The sequence below is a fragment of the Pipistrellus kuhlii genome, unplaced genomic scaffold (assembly GCF_014108245.1).
Source record: "Pipistrellus kuhlii isolate mPipKuh1 unplaced genomic scaffold, mPipKuh1.p scaffold_m20_p_8, whole genome shotgun sequence".
In the NCBI taxonomy this organism is placed as follows: Eukaryota; Metazoa; Chordata; class Mammalia; order Chiroptera; family Vespertilionidae; genus Pipistrellus; species Pipistrellus kuhlii.
Window position 1 is genome coordinate 30,632,644 of NW_023425584.1, and position 26,354 is coordinate 30,658,997.

The 26,354-nt window shown below is 52.2% G+C and overlaps 1 protein-coding gene across 1 annotated transcript in view; it reads left to right on the top strand.

Moving 5' to 3' along the window:
• FSTL4 (follistatin like 4) overlaps window positions 1-26,354 on the top strand; it is a 296,460-nt gene that overhangs the window by 149,007 nt on the left and 121,099 nt on the right. Inside the window, exon 4 of the mRNA XM_036424598.2 lies at window positions 2,889-3,137. Within this exon, the coding sequence (XP_036280491.1) occupies window positions 2,889-3,137 (249 nt within the window). The remainder of the gene's footprint in view (window positions 1-2,888; window positions 3,138-26,354) is intronic.

Here is a 26,354-nt window from a genome sequence, read left to right on the forward strand (position 1 = left end):
TCCTTGATGACTATAAATTAAACAGAGTATGTCTTTTGCCGCATTGTGGTTGTCCTCGCCAACACTGGGGCAGTTGCGGGCGGTCTCACTCGGTTACCTCTCCCACTGCTGTTTTATCGCCATCCTGGTGGAGTGGGAATTCATCCTGTTTTAGTAACAAGGAGGCCGTGGTGACGGGGGCTTGTTGGTGCCTCCGTGGCAGACGGGATCCCAGGCCCGTCCCTGAGTGGGGTGTTCCTAGCTTGGCGCAGGCCTGTTGTCCGCAGGCTGGGAAGCAGCAGGGGCAAGGCTTTAAAACTACTTTAATTGCAAATATTCGGAATCCATTGTTTGCTGACAGCTGATTCCACGTCAGAGAGAGCCTGAGTGTTTTGACCACTTCCACGGGCCCCGGCGGGCACATCTTCTGAACACGGTGGCCTCACACGTGGGCGAATCCAACGTGGGCATTGGCAGCGCCACACACACCGCTGCTCTTCCGAGGCGTCCACTGCCTTGGCGCCTGCGGGTGGTTCTAAGGAGAAAGGGTCGGGACGGGGTCCTAAGGCCCACCTTCAAGGACACCTGTCCCCTTTAGGCCACCATCCCTCCAGCTTCCCTCCTGCCCCTTGGAGGAGGCCAGGGAGATGCACCCTCCAAAGGCCCCTGCACGGTGACCCTCCCCACCCTCGCCATCTCAGCCGGTAGCCCGGGGTTTGAGCCGTGGCAACATCTGGGTGAAGGAGATCAGCTTTTACAGCTGTTGTGTTTCTTAAAACCTGAGTGTGCAGGGGCCGTGTGAAGACACAGGCCCGGCCCTGGCAGCGTCTCCTGAGACCAGAGGGTGCGGCAAACACCATGGGCAGGAGGATGCAGAGAGGGCGCTTGGACATGAGATGGCAGGAAAGGGACCCCGGGTGTGAGTTGGAGCTGGTTTAGGGGTGGGCAGCACAGCGGAAGCAAACGAAACCACGGACTCGGAAACCTTGACTCTGGGTTGTTGTTTTTGTTGTTGTTGTTTTCCAAATGGAGCAATCAGTGGGTGCCCTTCCCATCACACTCGGCAGCTTATTAAGACGGCGATGCAGTGGCCGTGCGCCGAGTCCTGGCGCTGTGCGGAGGAGGAAAGAAATGCTGGCCTTTGCGCAGCTGTAGTTTCCTCTAGTAGCCGCCAGCGCTTTCCAGGGGAAACCCATTTTCCAGGAACCGGGCTCATCAGACACACTTTGTGGCAAAAGCAGCCACAAGCACGGGGGAGGAGGCCTCCAGCCGGGAGCCACCCTCCCTCCGCCCGTCAGCCTTGACAGGAAGCTGGGCGCCGCGGCGGCTGAAGGCCACGGTGACACGCGAGCAATTAGCGGAGTGGGTACAGGCCGGGCCCGCGTCCGCGCGGGAGCCGCACTTTCACACCGCTCGGAGGTATTTTGACCTTCTAGTTTATTATGATTCAAGAAAAAGTCAATATTTCTTAGCTTGCCAAGGCCGGAGGAATTTAAATGAGTTATTGAATCAAGCACTTAATCTACTGATAACTGATTCTTTTCCTTTCACATCTATAATGATGAAAAGCAGGCTTAACCAAAAACAAGAAAAGGAAGGTTCTTTTTTCACCCCCCGGAGACCATGTCAGCCCATAGGATAGGAGCCGAGGCTGGAAGTGCAGGCTCGAGTGCCAGGGCTGTTCTGTTTTGTGGAGTATTTTGAAGGTTTCGTTAAAAACTTAAAAGCAAAACTCCTGTGGCCATGAAATCTGCATTCATGTTTTGATTTGATATCCCTTTGTAACTCCCAACTTCCTCTCCTTGGCCATCGATGCCACGTGCAGCCAGCCGGTTTCCTGGGCTCCTGTGGCCGTGGGAGACGCTTGCTTGGCCTTCCACTAAGTCAGTGGTTCTCAACCTTCCTAATGCCGCGACCCTTTAGTACAGTTCCTCATGTTGTGGTGACCCCCAACCATAAAATTATTTTCGTGGCTACTTCACAACTGTAATTTTGCTACTGTTATGAATCGCAATATAAATATCTGTGTTTTCCGATGGTCTTAGGTGACCTTGCTAGCGGTTCCCAGCCTGTGGGTCGCAACCCTGCTAGTGGTTCTCTCGCCTCACTAAGTGGACCGGGTTCAGCATGAGCCATCTCCCCTCCTCCTGCCCGCTTGGCCCTCTGAGCTCCGGGCACCACTGCCTGAGGTCAGCATGGGCGTGTGTTGGGTGCAGGTTCTCAGCCTTGTGGCTGGGATGCGGCACTGTGCGGGGAAGGACGAGGCCGTGGAGAAGAGCTGCTGCCGCCAGGGCGAAGGATGCGCGTCCGGGAAGCCCTGGCCTCCCTGCCCTGACTGCCCTCCGCCCCATCCCGACACCACTTCCTCCTCACTCTACACTTGCTCCCTAGATTCCACAGCAGCTCCCCAGGGTCTAACATGTGGGACCGAAATTCCTCTGCCTGGCTCTCTCAGTGCCCTGGAACCACATCTGCTCCCCTGCACTGACCCACTCCTGGGCCCCTGCACAAAGCCCCTCCTCACCTCAGGTCTCCTCCCTGCGGTGTGTGATGGCAGCTTGACTCAAGCCTCTGCATCCCTCAGGAAGCCTCCTGCTGTCCGTCGGCAGGGCCCTTGGGCACGTTGCCACCTCCATGTAGCCCCGTCTGCCCCTCCCTTCCAGAGAGGCAGGGCTCCTGTCTGAGATGTCTGGTGTGAGCCATAAAAACCGGGCTCTGCACTCCAGGACACTGCTCTTCACAGCCACCTCCTGTGGGAGGGAAGGGACTCCCTCAGGCACCTGAGCCCCCAGGCCCCGGCCTCACAGGCAAACGGAGCCTCTGCTTGCCAGGACTTGAAAGAGCCGCCAGGGAAATGCAGGTCCCCACCCGAGTGCCTGCGGTGACCTCTGTGTCTGTGTGCCTCGCAGGGCTCTCCAGCTACGACTGGCTGCCATCCTCCTGCGGGAAGAAGCTGTGCGGCCGCGGGAGCAGGTGCGCGCTCAGCCGGGAGACGGGGGAGCCCGAGTGCCGGTGCCTGGAGGCCTGCAGGCCCAGCTACGTGCCCGTGTGCGGCTCCGACGGGAGGTTCTACGAGAACCACTGTGAGCTCCACCGCGCCGCCTGCCTGCTGGGGAAGAGGATCGCCGGCACCCGCAGCAAGGCCTGCTTCCTGACAGGTAGGAAGTGGCCTCGTGCCCCTGCGATTTGGGCTTTGGGGCTGGTTCTCCTAATGCCCTCTGACCGCTGGCCCGGTGCGTGGAGTTTACAGGTTCGAGTGTAAAGGCGATAGAGAGAGAGGAAGGCTGGGGCCTTCTCCGCGTGGCAGCGGTGGCATTTTGGAGACGCAGGCCTCAAAGAGCAGGATCCAGGGAGGCCCAGTGGTGCCCTGGCTGCCATGGACACCAGGTGGCGCCCAGGCCTCTCACACACATTGGGGTGCTGATAGGGCCTGCACGTACCCCCTGAAGAGAGTCTCATGAATCGGGACCATCTGTGCATAGCGTGTGTCCAGGCGGACACCGGCACAGTGGGTCCCAGCAAGCCAGGCTCTCAAACTCTGGCCTGGAGTAGTCTCTGGTGGAACAGTACTCCATGCCTGGCCTGGCCCGGCTAGAACACCCTGAGCAAGACAGGGAGGCCCTGAGTGGACATCAGAACACGTCTGTGGAGTCGGGGCCCAGCTGGGGTTGAGTCTGAAGAGAAGGGCATGGCAGTTCCCGCTGGAGGGAGAGAGCCTCAGGCAGGGCCGAGGGCTCTTCACACCTGATCCCTTCTCAGCACCTGGCACAGTGCCTCGCCCCTAGGAGACACTCAGTGGCTCACGGATGGCAGAAGGTATGAGAGTTAGAATGCAAATTCCCGTGTTGATGTGGCCCCAATGAATGGGACCATGGTAGGCAGCAACCATGGCAGGCGTGTTTCAGCGGTGGAGCTCAGGTCTGTGGCTCCTGCAGCTTCTGCCCATGCCACCTGCACTCACAGGAAGGGGCTCCTACCTCGGCCATGGGCTGTAACAGCAGGGAGCCCAGGAGCCCTTGGGCTCTGAAAAGTCAAGTTCATCCCAGGTGGGAACGGTCTGGGGCACGTCCATGGCTGTGCTAATGACGCTGATGCTGAGGTGCTCCAGAAATCATGAGGCGCGTCATGGAAATGAGGTCAAAATGAGCCCAAGAAAAAGGTCCCTGGTCCGGGAGCACTGCCGGCCGCGTGCCTTCAGAGTCCCCGGCAGCAGTGAGCTCTACAACACCTGGCCGGTTGCTGTACTGGCCGTGTTGAATATTTTAGACCACATGTGTCAAACACAAGGCCCACGGGCCAAATCCGTCCCGCCAGGCCTTGCAATGTGGCCCGCACCGCGCTGTCATCACTGCACTCCACTGCGTTTCCATCACAATGACAGTTTATGACTGTTCAGTAAACCATTCGGCCCGCGATTTAGGCTGGATTTTAGATTTTGGCCCCTTCTCTGATTGAGTTTGACACCCCTATTTTAGACTGATGTTCCATTCTCCAGTTTCCAATATTCCCCAAGTTGCATCTTTCTGGAGGTTTTCATTTCTGCCTCAGAGTATGCACAGCCTCCCTCCCCATCAGTTATTCAAATAACATTTCTCATGTCGTGCGAGGGAAACAGCCACCACAAAACCCAGGAGGGATGGGGCGCGGGGCGAGCAGATTCGGGGTCTTTTCATGCTGATTGATTTTACCCACCAAATCCTCCTGATGTGATGGGTTTTGCACAGATGTTGGGAGTCCTCACCCAGGCAGTATGGCAGGGCCGCTGGCCGAAAGGTCCCTGTCAGTGGAGAACAGGAAGTGCGAGGCCCCCAGAGGTGGCAGCTCAGCTCTGCCACGTCCCAGCTGTGTGGTCTTGGGTGGCTCGGTCCACCTCTCTGGGCCTTTTCTCCGATGTGAAATCAAGGCTCCCGGCAGTACCCGCCTCCTCTGTGGAGAAAAGTGCATGAGAGGCTCACAGAAACCATGCCCATGTGTGGGCAGCTGCAGGGGTTGGTGTTAATGACACCTGTTGTCGTCCTGCATCTAATGCAGTGCGGCCTCAGGCCTCGAGCAGGGAGATGCATACTGTGCAGGGCCCTCAGAGGCAGCAGCACGGCTCTGCCCAGCAGGGCTTGGCAACGTGCCTGGGCCCACGTGGCCTGTGGTGGTTGGAAAGCTGGTGTGGAAGGCACTGAGCAGGCTGATGCTGTTCCTGAGATGCCCTTCCTGCAGGCCTGGCCCGTGGGTCGAGCCCCACAGAGAAGCCTTCCCAGGCTCAGGCTCGAGGTCAGCTCCAGGCCTGGCAGTGGGGGCGGGGGGGGGGGTGTCTAGGAAGAAAGGAAGGTATAAAGGACAGTGCTGCCCCCACGATGGCAGGGCGGCATTTAATGCCATCTTGAGCTCCTTGATGATCATTTACCTTTTGACCCAAATCACCAGGGAGTTATTAATACAGGAAACTTAGAAACACCCCTTTTCCCCCTGCAAATAAAAATTCTAAAACCCTCTGTTCCATTCTCTAGTCTAGTCCTACCGGACCTTGCAAAGAGAAGCTATGACTTCGTTCTCTAGGGTTTATCTGTCTCCAGAAGTCCTTATGGGGAGGGGGCGGGCTTCACACCCCAGGGGGACACAGGGCCTGGCCACTCTGCAACCTTCTCAGCCCGTTTACAAGAGGACTTCTGGCAGCATGTTCCAGTTGCCATGTCAGTGGGATGCCTTGTGAACTCAAATATCACATCCTTTAGGGATCATTAGCATGTGAGAAATCAAAACTGAACTCCGAACCTTGCTTCAGCTGGCCTTTGCAGCCCAAGCACCAGCTCTCCAGAGGACTCAAGTGGGGTCTCTTGCCGAAAATCGGGGGGTTCGGGGGATATAGGATGTGGTATCCCTTTCTTCTGGTGGCAAAATTAGAGTCATAATTGTTCTCCGCCCCAAAGACCGCCAGCAAATACCAAGATAGTGGGTGGGACTCTCCGTAACTCTCACGGCTTACAGTGTTTTAGAAGTTGTCTTGTGACACAGGTTCCTATTTGTGTACTAATGGGCGCTTTTTAAATTATTTTCCCGACTTGGTTTTGAATTCATGCGTTATCTCCCACGCTGTTCGCGAAGACATTGCCTTTCAGCAGCCACTCGCCGCACCAGGGCTCTATTATCCCAGACGACACAATGTCATAGCCGGGCAGGTTTCCAAACAAGCCATGAAATTGTGGGAGAAAGGAGCCTCTGAGGGGTGCAGTCGTAAACGGACCTCAAGCTGTTGCAGGTGCTGCAGAGCGGGGGTTCCCAGGCTCATGAAATCAGAGGAAATGGTTTTCATTTTTGACAAAACAAACTGCTGTAGGCTCACCAACAAATCTTTTGCCGTCACTAAACACAGGAATAGAAACCGACCTTCTGTGGCATTAGCAGAACAGCTCCATCTCACTGCCAAAGAGACCTCTCCTTTCTCTGCTTGTTACTCTGAGTCTTGTTGCCTCAGGAACGTAAATGAAGCCCCAGGCCTAATTTACACACTTCCCACCAGTGACCTCCCCAGGTGCAGCCCCGGATCCCCAAGGTGTGTGAGGTCCTGGCCCAGGGCCCTGTCTGGGCCGGGGTCTCAGGGGGTTGGGTCCGGGTCCCTATGGCCGGGAGGTGCTGGGGCCTGCGGGCGCATCATGGGGGCGGAGGGGTGACAGGCACCTACTCCGGGGCACCGGCTCTAGATCCACCATGGAGCCACACCACACCGCTTTGGATGAGGTAGGTGAGCTCTCTGCACCTCACTTGTCTCATCTGTAAAATGGGAATGATAATTCTGCCCACCTCCAGGAGCAGTGCCCACACAGAGGGTAATCGACAGCAGTCAGGTAGATGGTGATGTCGTTGCAAACATCAAAGCACATTTGAGGGACGGATACAAGAGGCCGAAAGAGCCCTGCCCGCACATGCAATGCTGTATACGGGCTACGCAGCCAGGGTGGTGGGTACTCCCGTGAGCCAGCAAGGTGAGAGAAGCACGTTGGTCCTCGTGTATTAAACGGGTGACTGGAATTTGACCTGCAAATGATCAAACTTAAACCACCTTCTCCAACTGCCTTGCTTTTTGAAAGAGAGGTAATGAGTCCTCCACGCTCACCTAGCAACTTATGAGAGAAAGAAGAGGAGAGCCAAGAATTCTAATTCCAGGTCAAGAGCAGGTTTCTAGAATGAATGAATGAATGAATGAATGAATGAATGGCTCTCAGGAACTGTCAGCAGAGTCTGAGGGAGCAGTTGTCTGCCTGACTGAGAAGGGGAACGTCTAGGGAAGGAGCTGGAGAAGAGACATTTGAGGCGCATCTCAGAGGGTGAGAGCTGGCATCCTAGATGCCGGCAGGAAGTGCTGCAGAGCCGGGGGAGAGCCAGTGGTTGGAAGGCAGGTCCCATAGGGAGTGCAGCTGGGGATACACACGGCCAGGAGGGTAAGGGAGAGCTGAGGAGGCCTGTGTGCCAAGCCGACCAGGTGTCAGTAAGCTCCTCCAGCCTCCCCATTCCCCAGGCAGGCACCTCGATTCCAGAGAGCACTAAGTAGTCCCTTCCCATGTCCCACAGGCCCTGCCACTGCAGCGCCCACACCCCCCCCACACACACACACACACAAACACACACCTTTGCAGACTCCCGCACATGTTCACAGCAGATGCGATAGCCTCGTCCTATTCCCCAGGAGGCTTCCTGGTGAGGAGGGAGAGCTCCGAGCCATGTGGGTGGGAGGCTTCAAGGCGCTGGGCTGGGGTCCCAGCAAGAAGCCCAGCCGGGGCTTCTCCTGGAAAGGGGGCTGTCATGCCAAAGGCACAGGCCTCCAGACAGAGCGCCAGGCCCCGACCTCTGGGGAAAGAGCTATGGAGGAGCCAGGACAAAGCAGCCGTGATCCCTCACGCCTGGCCTGGCTTCCTGGCACTGGCCGCCACCCTCCAACCCTTTCCCCTGTTTCCATTTTCTTCCAACTGTCCTTCCCCCTCCTGGCCACACCCACATTCTGTCCTGAGGCCACTGCTGCCCTGCAGCCACAGCCCCTGGAAAGGGATCTGTCTGTACCAGTGTCCTTCCTGACCCTCACTTCTCAGCTCCGCAAAAAGGGTCTGGCAGCTTCACCAAGCCACCAGCTTCACAGCCATTATGGACTGTCTGCTGGGGACCGAGGCTGTGCGGGGCCTGAGGATACAGTGTGATCAGGATGCTGGGCCGACCTGGTGGATTTGGCCAGTCCCAGCACCACCCTCTCTCTCTGGGCCATCATGTGGGAGCTGCTCTAGCCAGAGACATCACCGAGACCTCAAGGGCCACTGGGAATCTTCACGGACTGTCTCCGGTCTTGCCGCCTCTCCTGTAGGCTCAGCAGGTGCCCATGCAGACAGCTGCAAGCCACGGAACTGAAAGTTTACCAATAGTCCCCCCTCCCGTCCCCTCCCCCCAGCACAGCAGCCTTAGAACTCAGTCCTCCTGTTTACAGTATCTGCTTCCAGGATCAAGAAACACATCTTAAAACAAACATGTGTATTCTTTGGATCGTTCCCTCCAGGTTTCATGCAACAAAATGAATTGGTGTGAGCATCCTGCAAATGTGGGAGAATGTTATCAGCTCAGCACGTGTGATGTGCTTCACAGAACCGCTATACTTGGGATGAATTAATTACATCCCAGTAATTAAAAAGTGCTAATACGTTATTGAGCTGAGGAAGTCTCGCACTGCATTGATTTCACTTACAGAAACAAGCCGCAGCCTCCAAGTCACCCCTCCACACACACACACACACACACACACACACACACACACACACAGAGCGTCTCCTGTTCTTCCCTGCACCTCCCCATCCTCATCTCCAACTCCTCGGCCGCTGGCAGGCTTAGCCTTGTCCCAGCATCCTGCTAGGTGCCATTCCATCTCTTCCCTTCCCTTCCCTTCTTTCCCAGGCACCCTAAGTGTCACCTGCCCTGGCTGCCTCCACTTCCCCAGCTCCCTCTGCACACTGTCCACTAGGGTCTGCGGCTGGCTGCTGTCCCCATTAAGATCACGGTCTCCTTCCCAATGTCAAGTCCAGGTGGAACTTCCCAGCCCTGGTCTTACTGCATCCCTCCTGCAGTGGCACCTGTCAATCTTCTGGCAGTCCCCTCCATGGCTTCCATGGTTTAGCCCCCTCCTCTGACTCTTCACAGGTTCTTCCTTCCCCAGGAGCTTTATGTTTTTACTAGAGGCCCAGTGCATGAAATTTGTGCACATACACACACACGGGCGGTGGGGTGTCCCTCAGCCCAGCCTGTGCCCTCTCGCAGTCTGGGAGCCTTCGGGAGCAGGCCTAAGCCATCAGTTGAATATCCTGTCACTGACACTATGTTTGTCATCCATGAGCCGGGCTTCTGGCTGAGTGGCGCTCCCCACTGTGGGAGCACACTGACCACCAGGGGACAGCTCCTGTGTTGAGCGTCTGCCCACTGGTGGTCCGTGCACGCCGTAACATAACAACCGGTCATTCTGTCGTTCGGTTGATTTGCACATTAGCTTTTATTATACAGGATTGCTTTATTACAGTGTGATTGGCATACAATACTGTATTAGTTCCAGGTGTACAACATAGTGACTTGACATTCATGTGCCTTACGGAGTGATCACCACTCTCAGTTTAGTACCCACCTGTCACCGTGCAGAGTTCAGTGACTGGGTTCCCTGTGCTGTGCACCGCGTCTCCACGGCTTATTCATTCTCTGGATGGAGGCTGGTCCTTTGTATGCCTGTGCCTTTTTCACCCTTCCCTCCACACCTTCTGGCGATCATCAGTTTGTTCCCTGCTTCTATGAGGCTGTTTATGTTTTGTGTTTTTAGACTCCTCATACAAGTGAAATCATACAATATTTGTCTTTCTCTATCTGACTTCTGTTATACACCGGTAACTTCCTACATGTGGATTCTCCTAGGGGTCCTCCTTGGCTCTCTTCTCTTTCCATTCCATCCCACCCATGGTTCCAGCCATGCCTCACATGCCAATAAAACCCAACCGTGCCTTCATCCTGGCCTCCCCTCCACATTCCCAGCTGTCTGCCTAGACCCACCCTCAAAGGTCCACAGGAACCTGAAATTCAGCGTGTCCCAAGTGAACTCACCATTTCCCTGTTTCCTCTGCCCTGACATAGCTCTTCGTGCTCACAGACCGTCTGCCTCAGTGATGGCAGTAACCCTCTGACACCCTAAGAAATTGGCATCTTATTGCTTCCTCCTTGCATCTGAGCCCCTACTCCAAAGCTCTGCCAAGTTTACCTCCTTATCATTTCTTCATCCCACCCCTCTCTTCTCTGCCTCTTCTTCTGCCACATAACATCCATCCCACCACCATCTCTCACCTGGATGACCTCTATGTCCCCCAAGCTATCCTCCCAGCTCCTGGTCAGATAGTTCTTCAAACCATCCGTGCATGTGGCTTTAGGAGTGAGCTTTCCAAGACATAACTTTGACCATGGCACTCCCCCGCTTGAGCGCTCTGTCTGTCACTCAGCAAACATATACCTCCTGTGAGCCAGGTCTATCCTGGGGGCTGGAGATACAGCAATGTGCAGAACAGACTTCCTGCCCTTATTGCATGCATCATCTTACGGGAGAGACTAGGCAAGAGGAAAGTGTGCTAGGTGGTAACAGATGCCATGGGGGGGAATAAAGCCAGGAAAGGGGTTAGTGAGAGCTTCTTGTAGTTGTTGTTTTGTTTTGATTTGATTTAATTACAGCTTACATTCAGTATTATTCTGTACTAGTTTAAAATGTGCAGCATAGTGGTTAGACAATCATGTACTAACCACTTTATGATCCCCCTCACCCCAATATTTCAAGTACTCACTTAGCCCCATACATAGGTATTATGGTATTATTGACTGCACTCCCTATGCTGTAATCTATATCTCTGTGACCATTCTCTAACTACTAATCTGTACTTCTCCTTTTTTTTTTAAATATATTTTATTGATTTTGTACAGAGAGGAAGGGAGAGAGATAGAGAGTTAGAAACATCAATGAGAGAGAGTCATTGATCAGCTGCCTCTTGCACACCCCCTACTGGGGATATGCCCGCAACCAAGGTATAATACATGCCCTTGACTGGAATCGAACCCGGGACCTTTCAGTCCCCAAGCCGATGCTCTATCCATTGAGCCAAACCGGTTTCGGCCTAATCTGTACTTCTTAATCCTTTCACCTTTTTCACCCAGTCCCCCACCCCTTCCCCTCTGTCAACTGTCAGTCTATTTCTGTATCTATGAGTCCATTTTTATTTTGTTCATATATTTTGTCCTTTAGATTTCACATATAAGTGAAGTCATATAGTATTTGTCTTTCTCTGACTGACTTATTTCACTTAGCATAATATCCTCTAGGTCTATCCATGCTGTCACAAAAGATAAGATTTCATTCTTTTTTGCAGCCTAGTAGTAGTCCATTTTGTATATGTACCACAGCTTTTTTTATCTACTTGTCTAGTGATGGACCAGTAAGAAGTTCTCCTATCAGCTTTCCAGCGGGGAACTGTGATTTCTCTTCATCCCTAGCTCACCAGAGATGTTCACTCACCTTCAGAGGAATGCACAAATTGACGGTTATTTACTAAACAGGACAGATGCAGTCCCTCAGAGGTCCTGAGTGAGAGCATGGGAAGCCCTAGTCAGAGACCGTCCATGCAGTATGAGGCAGGGGTCCCAGCAAAACTGATGGTAGATCCATAAGAAGGACCCTGCTGGGAGGATATGGTGGATTCCCCGTAGGGGGGGGGGGGGGGCATCGAGTGTGTTGAGGGAAAATGAGGAAGGAAAGGGACAGAAGGGGGCAAGTGAGGGGCTACTTGGAGCCTGCTGCCCCCCGGGATTCTCCCCAGGAGTCTGCTTGAAGAAATGCTGCCTGGGGACAAGGGGTGCCCTGGGCTCAGACTGCTGAGAACCACTTAGTGGAGTTCATAGCCAACACTTGGGAGGCTTTGAGTGATGGTCAGGACTGAAATGTTTAATTACTGGAGCGAGAGGAAGTTGATTTGGGACTTCTTTAAGGTTTTCCCTTGTTGTACCTTCAATTAGGATCAAGGTCCCCGTGTAGCAGCCGCTAACTGACACTGCACATTGAATCTCTGTGCTCACGCCGTTTATCTAATTACCTGCGTGACAGACTCCCCAGCTGTCACACCCGCCACAACTCAAGCATGTTGCCTCTAGGCGCCTGCCTGGAAGTTGTTCTGTGTCAGTAACCGGCCAAGGGAAGGACTCCCATGTCCTTTGTGCGTGTGGAATCCCTTTGAGGTGCTCCTGCTGCCTGGCAGAGATTTGCGGAGTCCAAGGGGCCAGCAGTCGGGAGGACAGTGGGTGAAGGAGGTGAGCAGAGGCCTGGAGGTCGGCCTGTTCTTGGCTCTCAAACCCCATCCCCCCTTCACCTCCAGCACCTGCAGAGGGTATGGCTGTCCAGCCTCTCTACCTGCATTGTTGAACGGTGAGCAGTGCGTTTGAACCATCTCCCCCCACCCCCAAATAAATAAATAAATAAATAAAGGGAGGAACACTTACCACTGTGTCAGATTAACTGAAACAAATCAGGGGAGTTGGGGACACAGACCCACCAGTGTTCCAGGAAGAGGCAGGTGACTGTTCACCTCCGCCAGCAGAGTGTCTGGGTTGGGGGCACCCCCGCAGAGCAGGCTCACCAAAGGCACAGGTAACGAGGCCACACCCAGCAGCCCACACTGGGCCTGTGGTGCTGAGGACTCTGCCAGGAGCGCCAGCCCCCTCCTGCACCCAGGGCTGTGGGGAATCCCCCGTAGCTCCTTATTGTGGGTGAACTTGTGCCCAGTCCTGTGCCAGGTGCCACAGAGAGCCGGGTCCAGAGCAAGGAGTGTTCTCGAAGCCAGTGAGGGGAGGCAGAGCTGCACTGCACCAGCGTGAGCTCCTTGTCCTGGGAGCCCTGCCCTCTGCCCGCCTTCTTGCTGTGTGCACTTCCGCTCTGATGCACCTCGACCGCTCATTAATGAAGGTAATCGGAGTGAAACTACTTTCAAAAAGCTGCTCCAAATGCGAGCAGTGAAATCACTTTGCTTGCAGGTAATTAAAACCCCCAGAGGCAGTGAACTCCGACCACTCATTATAGCGGGAGGGCCGAGTGGTGCTTTTGTCCTTGTAGCTGGAAGGAAGGGCTCATCCAGCAAGCGACCGCTTGTCTGTTTACTTGTCTCCCTTGGGGAACTTCTGTTTCCTCATCCACTGCCTGTCTTTTAGGCCACCCCCGCCCACTCTGATTGGCTGGCATGTGACCCGCAGGCCTGGCGTCCAATGGTCTAGCAAGTGCCTCTCTGAGCCCAACCTGCCCCACTCTGCCCGGCTGAATTCTCTTTCTCCCCACCTCCCCTCCCCTCCCCTCCCCTCTCCTCCCCTCTCCTCTCCTCTCCTCTCCTTCTTCTCTCTTCTTCCCTCCCTCCCTCTCCGATGACATGTTCCATTGAAATATAACAAATCTAGGCTTTCAGCTGATTGGATGAGGCCCACCCACACTGTGGAAGGCAACTGCTTTATTCAAAGTCCGGCGATTTGAAGGCTAACGGCATACAACGCCATCACAGGCACAGCCAGCGTGGTGTGTGACCACATGTGGGCTCCTGTGGCCCAGCCAAGGTGATGCATAAAGTAAACCCCATACCTACTCCCTGCAGCTTGTTCTAAGAGCCTCCCTTGTCCAACCAGAGGTGCAGGCCATTGGGAGGGCGGCCTGCATGAAGTCCTTCCATCGACAGGAGCCAAGCGTCCCATCTGGGCCAGGCCCCGAACAGCGGGCATGCTGGCATGTGGTCAGGGGCACACACCCCATTGCCACCCCACCAGAGAGCAAGGTGCTGGCTCAGAAAGGAAATACTGTGGCAGGCTGGGCTGTGCTGCCCTAGCCCTGGGGCTGAGGATGAATGTCAAGCCCTTAGGGTCATTGCCCTGCCTCCCCATTGCAACCCATCCCACCCCCTGCCCGGCACCCAGTAATCAATCACACAGGAAGGGCGCTGCTCTGGACCCCATCAGCCGTCACCTTCCTTCACCCACCACCCCCAGGAGTGTCTTCTGCCAATGGCTACTTTCCCAGTGAAATTATTTTCTCCCACCAGCTTAACAAGTTTAAGCAGTAATGGTTTGAAATTATACTTACACACTCAAATGATATAAAATGCAAACTTGAGGGGAGAAAGATCAAAGGGGAACGAAGGCGGGAGGTTCTGAGGTTTCTCAGAACACGGGAACGGTGCGCCTATGGCGGGAAGTACGCAGGCCACAAAGGCTGCTGGTCAGATCCCAATGCGACTCCGTTCAGAGGATACCTTTGTCTGGGAACCCCGCACCTCGCCCAACAGCTGCCAGGTTCAGAGAAGCGGGAATCAAAGTGTTTATCAGCCTGGTGGGGAGCGGGCCTGGGCGGCTCCTCCTGGAAATGGGGAACGAAGGTGCAGCGGGAGGCTCGCCTCTTAATAAGGCAGCGGCCAATTAACAGAGCAAATGTTTGAGGGGTCCCCGCTGAGTGACGGGATGTCTGGCCTTCTCCCGGAGCCCCTGGGGCAGACAGGCAGGCAGGCAGGGACGGGGCTTGTTAATTGGAGAGAATCTCCTTCCAGGAAAGTGAGCCCTGGCTTGTCATTTGTTGGGACCGAGCTCTGTTTTTGACAAGGACCTTTGCCTGACCCATTAAAGGACACATCCTGCAGAGAGGCTGCCCTCTCCCACGGCCCTCTCCCCTCGGACACTCTTTCTTTGGGAATTTCTCACCAGGAGAACCCAGAGCTGGAGGCCAAGGCTGGGAATTGGAGAAGCAGGAGAAGGTCAGCAGGAGGGAGCTGTGCAAACGCAACCTGGTCCCTGGCCAGTGAGAGGGGAGCTGTCCTCCCCAGCAGGGGGGGTCTGGGGAGCCCCACTAGGAGCCCATCACCCTGCTAGGAAGGCATGCAGGATTGGGCCCAGGAGAGGCTGTGATGGCGGGGGAGGGGGGGGGAGGAAGGGACGACATCTGAAGCTCCAAGTAGGGCAAGGCCAGGTGGGCTGGGCTTGCCCTGGTGGGAAGAGGTGGCCTACCAGGGAGAGGTTCATTTCCAAACGGCCCAGCATGATGGTCAGTAAAGGCCGTGTGGGCACAGGGGGCCGGTCCAGCTGAAGTCGGAGCCAGGTCCAGAGTTGGGGAAGCTGATTGAATACCTACCGGGCAGAGGTAGTCTTCTCCTCTCTCTTTTCCCCGCCGCCCCCTCCCCCTCATCTTCTCATGTCCCCGATTCCACTGTCCCACTCCGCCCCTCTCCCCGAGATGACTGGCTGTGTGCCCACACCCATATCTATTGTAAAACCAGTGACTGAAAATAGCATGTTTCTCAGTAAACTGGGCATTCACCGCATGACATGAGCTACTAGTTTAGACTTTTTAGCAACGTGAGCAGTTTTTACTTACAGAGTTTCGACGCAGTTGAAATGGTGAGTTGTCCAGGCCCTTATCAGCATCATCACCCAAGGAGCCCGGGGATGGGACCGCTGCCGTTTGACGCCTCGGGTGGCCAACTCCTTCTTTGGTTGGAGGAGTCCCTCTCTCCAGTGTTTCAGTCACCGTCTGGACTGTAACTAAGTGAGCTATTTCTCAGTGTCCTTGCTCCAGGTTTAAGTGGGAGGAGCAGGAGGGGTGATGGCAGGTGACCGTTTTTCTCCCACTGTGAGAAGGCACCCGAGATCCAGCGGTGCACGTTGGATTTGCTTGGAAACAAATCCCAGGACCGACCCCACCGAAATGCTGACTCACAGCATGAGTCGGCCGAGGCCAGGCCCAGCAATGTCTTCCACACCAGCGCCCACAGTCACCGCTGATGGGGAACAGGAGGTGGAGAGGGGGGAGACCTCCAGCTCACTCTTCTCGGGGGTTCCCACTCACGCTTCAGTCACGTGTGAGACCGCGAGTATGATGGTACAGATACTTCTCTGGGACACGCGTGCACTGGAGCAGCAGGAATCCACATTCCCATCCTGTCTAGGTCCCTCTCCGGTGCTGAGGAAACCCCCCCCCCCGGGAGGCTGCAAATCCGGAAAACAGAACGTAAGAGCCAATGGGTTTCAGGCTAAGACTCGCGTCTGCTTTGGAAGAAAGCAATCTCCTCCTGTCGTTAGATCTGCGTTTAACGTTGTGCCCACCAGACACCCTGACTATGCCAACAGGCATGATGGAGCCTCAAAAAGAAGCTGTTCTTTGAAATTTCCTATCAGAGCAACTTGAAGTTTTTAGCATAACAAAAGCAATTACATCCATCTTAACGCAAATTGCTTCTTAATGATCAAATGCTCATCCCTGGAGCCTCCAAGTGTTTAGGAATATTCACAAAATTAACATTTTATACACAAGACTAAAAGCATTTACATTTCCCCTCCAAGGTTTCTGCCGTGGGCCCAGGCAAGGGCCAGGGTTCATAAGCACAGAAACCTCCCTATTCCGCTGTGTCCCGTAGGACAGTCGTAGTCAAGTCATTGAAGGATGAAGGCAACACCTCCCTCCCTGAACTGCAGGTCCCAGGTCCACCTTTTGCCCACGGCAGTGGGCCTGGCCCCGGGCAGGGGTAGTAGGCACGTGCTCAGGAGAGGGAGGGCTGGCGGGGAAAGGAAGGGAGCAAGCCTGTTTTCACCGCAGGCTGAGAAGGGACTGAGCAAACCTCAGCAGGGCCCCGCTCTGTTGCTCAGCTGCCAGGTCACCTGGCACAGCCTCCCTCTTCCTCCAAGGTCAGGCCCCGACCTGGGTGCACCCACTGCCGCTCTGGCCCACGGCACGTCCATACGATTGGAAAGCAGGCTGCTTACTGGACACAGAGTCTTTTTCTTCATTTTTTTATTGTGACACATGTCAGACAGAAGGGATACAACATGTGTACGAATAATCACAACATGTGAAAGAATAATCACTCAGAGGAGAGCCGCGTGTTAGGAACTGGGCTGCGCTTTAGAAACACTCTTGCCCTGCTGTGCCTCGGCCCCACTCTCCTCCTCCCTGCCCTGGGCGACCTCCGTCCTTTCTGACACCTGTGGTCATCTCGTGTGTTTTTTAGTCATCGTCGCACCGAAGTATGTGTGGGAACATGGTTTGCTTCCTCCTGTTTCTGAACGTCATATAAATGGAGCTGTGCTGTGGGTGTTCTCTCTTGATTTGCCGCTTCCACTCCACACCGTGTTTGTAAGACTCACCCCGGGAGGATAGCTGGAACTTCCCCGTTTCGTTAATGAGAATCCCCTAACGTGAATATCCCGGATGGACCGGCTCTGCGGACAGCCACATGGGTTCCGGGTGGGCTGTTCCAGGCGGTGCCCCTCGCACCCCTCTCCTCTGCGGCCCAGGGCCCGTGTGCACAGCTCCTCCTCCAGCCCCTCCAGTGTGCATCCCCGGGCACTGCTCCTAGCCTCACTCTGGTTTCCATTGGCCGGTTTACCTCGGAACAGTCCCCACACTTCACCTAACGCTAATGACCGCTAAACATTTCTCCTTTTTGCTGGCACGGTGGGTATGCGATGGTATCTCATTGTGGTTATAATTGATAGTTTCCTGATTACTAAGAAGACTAAGCATCATTTCACTTGTTTATTGACCCTTTCGATTTCCTCTTCTCCGCAGTACCTGCACATTTTCCTATTCCGTTGTCTGGCTTTTCTGTGTTGACTGGTAGGCGTTCTTTATGTATTTTGGATACTTAGTCTTTGTTGATTACATCTATTATAAACATATTCTTCAAGTGATAGCTTGACTTTTCAGTTTCATTTTAAGAATACAACTTCTCAATCTTAATGTAGTTGAATTTATCGAATGTTTTCCTCACATTGCAACATATAAGTGTATCAACGCAATGCATTTACACCTTAACCTTACACAATGCTATGTGCCAATTCTATCTCAATTTTTTAAATTATCTTGTCCCTCATGGTTAGTACATTTTGTGTTTTTGAAAATAAATCTTTACATTCCCCCAAAGCCCTACAGCTTGTACTTTATAATGTTGCTTTTTACGTTTAGTTTTTCTTAATATAATAGCTTCCTTGACACATAATTCATGTTATCATTCCATTAACCCATTTAAACTGTACAGTTCAAGTTTTTAATATATCCACAGGGTTGTGCAAACGTCTCCATAAGTAATATTAAAACATCTCCATCACCGCCACAAAGAAACCCGCCCCCATTCACCGTTACTCTCCTCTTCCCCCCAACCCCTCCAGCCCCAGCCAGCACTGCCCCAGCCCTACGCAAACACTGATCTCCTGTCTCTATAGGTTTGCCTATCCTAGACACTTCGGACAATAGGTGGTCTTTTGTGATTGGTTTCTCTTACTTAGCATAATGTCTTCAAGATTCATCCATTTGGAAGCCTGTATCATACTTTATTCCCTTTTATTTGCAAATACAATTTCATTGCTTGGATATACCAAGGTTTAACCACTCATCCGCTGACAGACTTTTGAGTCATTTCCACTTTGGGACTATTATAAAGATGTTGCTACAAACACTTATGTACAAGTTTTTGAGTGAAGTTATCATTTCTCTTGGGTAATAATTAGGAATAGAATTGCGTATGTTACTCTATTTTCAGCCTTTTAAGGAACTGCCAAACTCTTTACAAAGTGATTGCACCATTTTACATTCCCACCAGCAATGTATGAGGGTTCCAGTTTCTCCATGTCTTTGCCAACACTTGTTATTATCTGTCTTTTAATTTCAATCAGCCAAAAAGGTGTGAAGTGTAAAAAGGTGTAAAATCACAAAATCGTATTATTTTAATTGGCATTTTCTTGGTGAATAATGATATTGAATATATTTTCATGTGATTATTGGTTATTCACATGTCTTCTTTGAAGAACTGTTTATATCCTTTAATTGGGCAATTTAATTATTATTGAGTTGCAAGGGTTCTTTATATATTCTGGACCCAAGTCTCCTATTAAATACATGCTTTGCTTTGCAAATTTTTTTTCCCCATTTCTTAGGTACTCTTCACTTTTTTTGTTATCCTTTGAAGCACGAAAGTTTTTTAATTTTGATGAAATCCAATTTATTTTTTACTTTTGTCAGTTATGCTTTTGGTGTCATATTTAAGAAGGCTTTGCTTAGCCCAAGGTCACAAAGACTTACTCCTTTCTTTTTTCTAACACTCTGATAGTTTTGGTGTTAACATTTAGATCTTACATTTACTTAAGTCCATGTTGAGTTAGTGTTTATTGTGACATAAGGGACCAACATCATAATTTTACATGTATTCCAGCACCATTGTTCTTTTGCAAGATTGTTTTGGCTATTCTGAATCCATATGAAATTTTGGATCAGCTTGTTAATTTCTGCAAAGCAGTCAGCTGGGATTTGAGGGGTATTGCATTGAATGAGTAGATCAGTTTGGAAAATACAGTATTGCCATCTTATTAGTATTGAGTCTTCTGATATGCAACCATAGGATGTCTTTCCATTTATTTTTATTTTCTTTAATTCTTTTAACATATTTTTTGTTGTATGTGGAGTATACTGGTAAGTTATATACCTCCTTAGTTAAATTTATCCTGAAGTATTTTTTCTGTTTGAATCTGCTGTAAATGAAATTGTTTTCATATTCTCAGAAAGCTTACTGTTAATGTATAGAAACACAACTGATTTTTGCATATTGATCTTGTACCCTGAAAACTTGCCAAACTCATTTATTAGTTCTAATAGTTTTTTATTGGCTGATTTAGGATGATCTACTTTAAAAATAATGAATGAAATAAAGAGAGTTTTGCCTCTTCCTTTCTGATCTAGTTGCCTTATATTTCATCTTCTTGACTAATTACCTGTCCAAAACCTCCAGTGAAAGCAGACATCCTTGTCATGTTCCTGATGTTAGCACTCAGTTTTTCACCATTAAGTATGATGTTAGCAATGGCTTTTCTATAGGTGTCCTATATCAAGCTTAAGAGTCCTTTTTGAGGTGTGTTTTTTTTTTAATTTATTTTTAAAAAATGATAAATTTTGCCAAATGCCTTTTCTTCAACTATAGAGATGAATATGTGGTTTTGTTCTTTTTTTCTATTGATATTAAAGATTACATTAATTGATTTTCATATATTTAACCAACCTTTCATTCCTTGGATAAATGCCCTTTGGTCATAGTGTATAATCTTTTTAATATGTTGCTGGATTTGGTTTGTTAGTATTTTGTCATGGGGTTTTTTGGTATCTATAATCATAAGAGATATTGGTCAGAGGTTTTATTTTCTTGTAATATCTCTTTTTGGTCAGGGGGATACTGGTCTCATACAATGAATTGGGAAGTGTTCCTTTCTCTTCTATTTTATGGATGAGTTTATAAAGACTTGGTATTAATTATTTTAAAACATTTGGTAGACTTCACTAGTGAATCCTTTAGATCCTGTGCCTCCCTCCCTGGGCAAAGTCTCTAAACCACCACTCTGGAGCAGAGATAGTGGCCCAACTTTTTCCGAGTGACTCCCTAGTTTATGAGTGGAGTGCTGGATGGCGATGGTAGCCTCCAATCTTCTCATCTTGCCTCTCCCAGCGTGGAATCTCTGTCCCATAAATGGGCTGGGTTGAAGGCATTTGGGGTCCCAGTGGTGTTGGCCTGCCTTGCCAGCAGTAGAGCTTCCATCCTGTGAGTCAGGGCTGTATGTAGCAAAGGAGCCTCAGATCTCTCAACTGCACTTGCTTGGAATTTAGCCTATGCAACAGGGAACTGGAGGGATGAGAAATGCCGGAGTCCTGCCCTCCCATGGAGATATTATAGACCTGAGTGGGAGCGTGGAGAGAAGGAGCTGGCTCCTGGGCCACTCCCATTACAGTGGGCCTTCCCTCACACGAGCTGGCAGGGAACAGGGAGTCAGCAGGCCATGGCTCAAGTAAGATCCACTGTTCTTTCTAAGATTCAGTGGATTTTCCTGGAAAAATGATTCTTTATGGGTCGCATACCCTTAGAACAGTTTTCAGGCACTTTAATCGGTTTGTGTTTGGTTTCTTTAATCATTTTGTCATGATTCCCAAAGTTATGGTCACTTTGGGAAGCAGGACATGCTGTCATGACAGAAATGGAACCCGTGTTCACTTCTAAGTCTACCCAGAAGTAGTTTTTGTGACTGGTATAAATGCCAAGTGTTTTGGTGTCTTGGTTGTTGTTGATTTTTTACCTGGATGCCAATTTGTGTTAGCGTTGTTTACTAAAAGTCCTTCCGTTCCCCCGGGGATCTGCAATAACAGCTTAATCTAACAGCAAATGCTCACTCGTATTTTCAGTGGCCTGTTGTGGAGCCCTCTCTTCTCTTCAATTGTCTGTTTCTGTACCAATCCCACACCTTCTTAATTACCAGAACCTTATAATAAGTGTTGATATCCAGAGGGCAAGCCCTTGTTTTACCTCCTTGAGAGCACGGAGGCTGTCCTCAGCCCTTTGCACCTATCTGTACATTGTAGAATCTGCTTGTCAAGTGTGTGTACACATATGTGCATGCATGCATGCATGTACACACACTCTGATGGAAATTTCATTTGTATTGTATTAAACCTATGGGTCATGTTTATTTTTCAGCCTACCCGGAGTAAACTTTTTGTGAATGGTATACCGTGCAGACCTAGCTTTATTTATTTATTTATTTTACATGGATCCCAACTTGTGCTAGGCATCATTTATTAAAAGATCTATCTGTTCCCTCAGGGATCTATAATAACACCTCTGTTTTGTAGCCGATGCTTATATTTTCAGAAGAATGGGCGTTTTCCATAATTGTGTCCTTTAATCCACAAACAGTGCTTCTCTCCATCTGTTACATGTGAATATCCATTTATGTGAGAAGTCTGTCTGTCTCTAGGCCACGGATCTTTCAGAAACGTACGACATTTACCTGCTTCCTCCACTCCTTTCTCACAAGAGTTGATCTCCCTTCAAATGTGTCAACATGAGAAAAACAAATTACCTGAGAGTCTATTGGTAACAGAAAGCCAGACTTGCAGACAGGTAGACCTTGTAGGTGGCCATACCCGGAGGGAGCAAGAATAGAGGAAGGTATGTTTTTGTCACAAAGGAGCATTTGCTTTGAAGCTCCTCCGCCACCTTTTACTAACTGGCGTGCCTCCTTTTATGCGTTCCCCAACCTTCCAGCTATTTTCTGATAATGGAGAGCTAGCATGAGGCTGCGCTATTTCAATCAAAGCAGGAAGACCTTGATTGGGGGCTTCGAAGAGTAGACACTGTTGCTTTCTTTTTATTGCTGTTGTTTTTCTGATTACAAAGGTATTATGTGCTATTTGCAGGAAGCTTGGGAAATACAGAAAAGCACAAAGGAGAAAAATAACACTCATTTACCATGAGAGAGAACAATGGATAATATTTTGGTATATGGCTTTAGAGTGGTTTATACACACACACACACCTATGCACACATTTTCTCCCCCTTCCCCCCCCAGAATCATACTTTATAACCTGGTCTAGTCACTCAACAATAAGTGAAACCATCACTTTCTTGGGAAAAGGGCTGGCAGCCCTGGCACGGCAGGTGGTGGGTGCTGAGGGGTCCATGGCAGGTCAGGTCGGCAGAGAATTCCTGCAGGAGAGGCAGGGGTGCTGGAATGGAACGGCCCCTGCATTGCTGCTGCCCGCAAACATTTCTAAACCGTGTGTTTCACCATGGAACTCCGCCCACTCGTTTTGAGATGGTTGGCTTTGTGGTTCCTTCCAACTCTAAAATGTCGGGGTTTCAAGATCTTCCACTCACTCCGTGGCCCCTTGCCATCCGCACTGTCACCGGCCTGCCTTGTTGATCTGAGGATGTTTTGTTTAACTTCCCACCAAGACCGTGATCAGAAGGGTCCACGGTTAGCCAGGACGGTGGCACCGTCACTATTTCTATTGGGTAGGGGACCGGTGACAGGCCAGTCCACCCGCACAACCGCACAGAGAAAAGAGGATGGACTCAGAACTGTCTCTGTGGGTGTCTGTGCCCTGGACCCCGTCGTGGGGACCCACCTTCCTCTCTTCAGCTCCACCTCTGAAATGAGCCCTCCTCTGAGAGGATCTTAGTGGGCGTAACGTTCTCTCCATGACTGCATAGAAGACGGTACACAACTGCATGATTTATGAAATAAACCCCCTTGTCACCAGGCGAGCCTCGCGGGGGGCAGCTGGGGAAGGGTGGGAGCAGAGCCTTGAAATCATCCTTCCTAAGCAACTGCCCATGGGTGTGCTCAGGGTTCCCTTGCCCAGGAGCCTCCATTTCGGGTCCAGCAGAGGCAACAAGGCGCCCCCTATCTGTGCTGCTGGGTATGCTCACCGCAGGAGGGAGGCAGCACCCTCGGGTGAGGCTCCCCAGCCTCTGGAAGGATGGGGGTAACGCTGAGGCTCTGCACCTGCTCCGGTGAAGCCCTCAGAGAAGAGCGGTGTGCCGTAGGCAGAGCCAGACAGTGCTTCATGCTGAGATTTGGGGGCCCATCTGCTGCTGGGTGCTCATGCAGGACACCCACCTTAGCGCCCCCGGGGGACCAAGGAGCATTGTGGCCCCATCCAGATTGCCTGGCCTAGGTTGCGCCAGGGCTTCCCAAGCAGAGAGGGTAGGAGTGGGGCTTGCTCCAAGCGGTGGCTCAATGTGGGGCTAGCATCCCGGACTCATGCCCAATCTGCCTAAGGACCATGCCAACCCGAGCAAGGTCACTGAGGCCAAGGGGTGTTTATCCCCCACGAGCCGCAGTCCGCTCCCTGCTTCAGCCTCTCCATGGAGACAGGAGGGGGTGTGGGGGGGACCCCGTGCACTGGGCTGTTTGTGCCTGTCGGCTTGTTCCCAGAAGCAGAATTTCCCAGCTCCCACACAGGCCCATGTGGGTGCTGCTACTTGCTCACACTGTCTCCCTCCCATGTCGGCATGCAGTAGGCCTCTTATTCTACGGACAGCTGACTGCACAACCTTGTTACTCATCACACTATCCCCCCTGCTATGTGTTTCAAGGAGGAGCTACCTACAGGAACAAAGCCTCCGGATCCCATCACTTCCCAAGGCCCAGGATTCAAGGTGCAGACAGCTCCCTGGGTGACCCTTCAATGCAGGGGGCAGGGGGCTCTTGCTTGGACCCGAGTCCCTTCCTGAAGAGTCAGCCACACTGTTTCTGCCAGGGGGCAGCTGGTGCCTGAAACACAGCGCTCCCCTCTGGGCACATGTAGAGAGGACGCCCTGCTGTCCATGTGCAGCTCGTTCCGGCACCGAAGCCCAGTTTCCACGGTGAAACACCCTGTGAAATGCAGATCCCTGGGAGAGGGTGACGTTCTGATGCATCCCAACCTGTCCCGGGTCGGCGAGGTTAGCAGGGCAGCCCCCGATGTCATTCGGCTCGTTATTGTTCCTGCTCTGTTTCTCGGAGCTGGTCCAGAGCAAAGTGGAATCTCTGGCTTGCTCTCTCATTGGTTTTTCCCCACCTGTTCCTCCCAGAGCAGCCTGGAGCTCGGGTCCTGCTGGCTCCTGGAGGGAGGTCCTGCTGGCTCCTGGAGGGAGGTCCTGCTGGCTCCTGCGGGGGAGGGGTCCTGCTGGCTCCTGGCGGGGGAGGGGTCCTGCTGTCTCCACGAGAGGTTATGGGAAGGCCTGGCTGATGGTAACCCAATCCTCAGAGGGCCCTTGAGGGATGGAGGGGACCCCACTGAGCACAGCTGAGCCAAGCTGAGTCAGGACTCCTGTCCTTGGCATCATGTGCTTAGAGAGATTCTGATAAGCAGGTGGCCTCCAGAACAGGAAAGACCAGGAGAGCATGTGGCATGGAAACGTCATCCGTGGGACAGTGAACAACAACAGATTTTCCCTGATGGTCCCCAAAAGCTCGGCATGAACGAGTTTCAAATGTGAGGGCTCCCCTGGAGATTTGAGGCTATAGTTTGGGCACCACGGCAGGTGGGTGGGTGGCAAGAGGCAGATTTCCAATGGCCTGCTTGTCAGTGTCGTGAACCTGGCTTCTCCTCAGGAAGTAGTTCCTATCATACAGTGGTGCGCCGGTGACGGCTGGTGCTGTCCATGTGGCAGGGAGCAGGCCTCAGTCCCGGGAGTGACCAGCAGAGCCTGGGGGCTGTGTGTGTGTCAGGGAGAAGGGCAGGACTTGCTGGCCAGGCAGGGAGGCGGATGCACCTGGAGGGGCCTGCAGCCTGGAGCCTAGGTGTCTTCTCCAGTAGACTCTGCTGGATCTCAGTAGTATTTTTCAAGCCCAAATCAGCTTATTTAAATGATGCGCCTATAACTAGCAATGCCTGGTGATGGGTGATGGTGTGACCACCTTTTTCCTTGACACTTCAAAGGGTCTGAGAACAAAGGGGAAATGGCATTTCATTGTCTTCCAGCTGGTGTTTATGCACATGAATCAGCTGCCTCTGTCGGTATTATTCTGTGGCTCTTCAATCGGATAGGAGCCCCCTTACCCCCTTACCCCGGAGTCCTTGCCCTGCCTGAGGGACACCCAGGCAGCATCTGGCCCCCAGACAGGCCTCAGCTTGCCACCAGGGGTCCCACACTTCTCTAGACTTTTTTCGTCATCCTGCTTCATGAATCTTTACAGACACTTACTAATCCCCCTCCGCCCTCCCTCCACTTTAAATTTCATGGGAATTCTGTGGGCGAATGTCCTCAGAAGCAGATTCACTCAGTGCCAGCAGGGCCACCTGCTGTGAGGCAGTGAGAAAGAACAGCCATCTCACCGGCAGCCTTAAATTATGGCAGGACTTACCTGGTGCTAAGGTCCAGGTGAGCTGACCTCCTCACTAAGCCCACTTCTCTGAGTGCCTCGGAGCTGCCACACTGGCCTCACCCTCCAAGGGCCCAGCTTGCCAACATGAAGGCTCCCCAGAGCCCCAGGAACCAGGCCTGGAGTCAGGCCAGGGGAGCAGCCCCGCCTCTCTCATCACAGGCCAGAAGTCAGAGCTCACATTTGCACGGGGGACCCAGTTTGTACCCAGTTATTGAACTAAGACAGATCAGGCTCTTACCCTTGGATGGACTCTGCACCCCGGCCTCCTCTCAGCCACCGTGACCTGTTGCTCCCTGTCACTCTGTGGAGCCCGTCGCCTCAGACTCCGATGGGTCTTCCTCGGAACTCTGCATCCGTTCCTTCTCCCCCTCCCCAGAGCCATCGCCGCACCTCCTGTGGTCCCACCTCTCCTGTGCCCACAACACGGCTTTCTCTCATTCCCCCATTTTGCAGGATGAAACTGTAGAGTCCAAACACTGTTGCTCCCATACACCAGCTTTCCTAGGACGCCCCTGGCTTGCCTTGTCCTGTCTCTCTCCAGGGCCAGGACCAGCCCTCTCTTCCTTTGGAAACCTTCCACCAGGCTTCCTGCCCGCCCATGGTTAATGGTTTTAAAAGTGATCCCGATTAT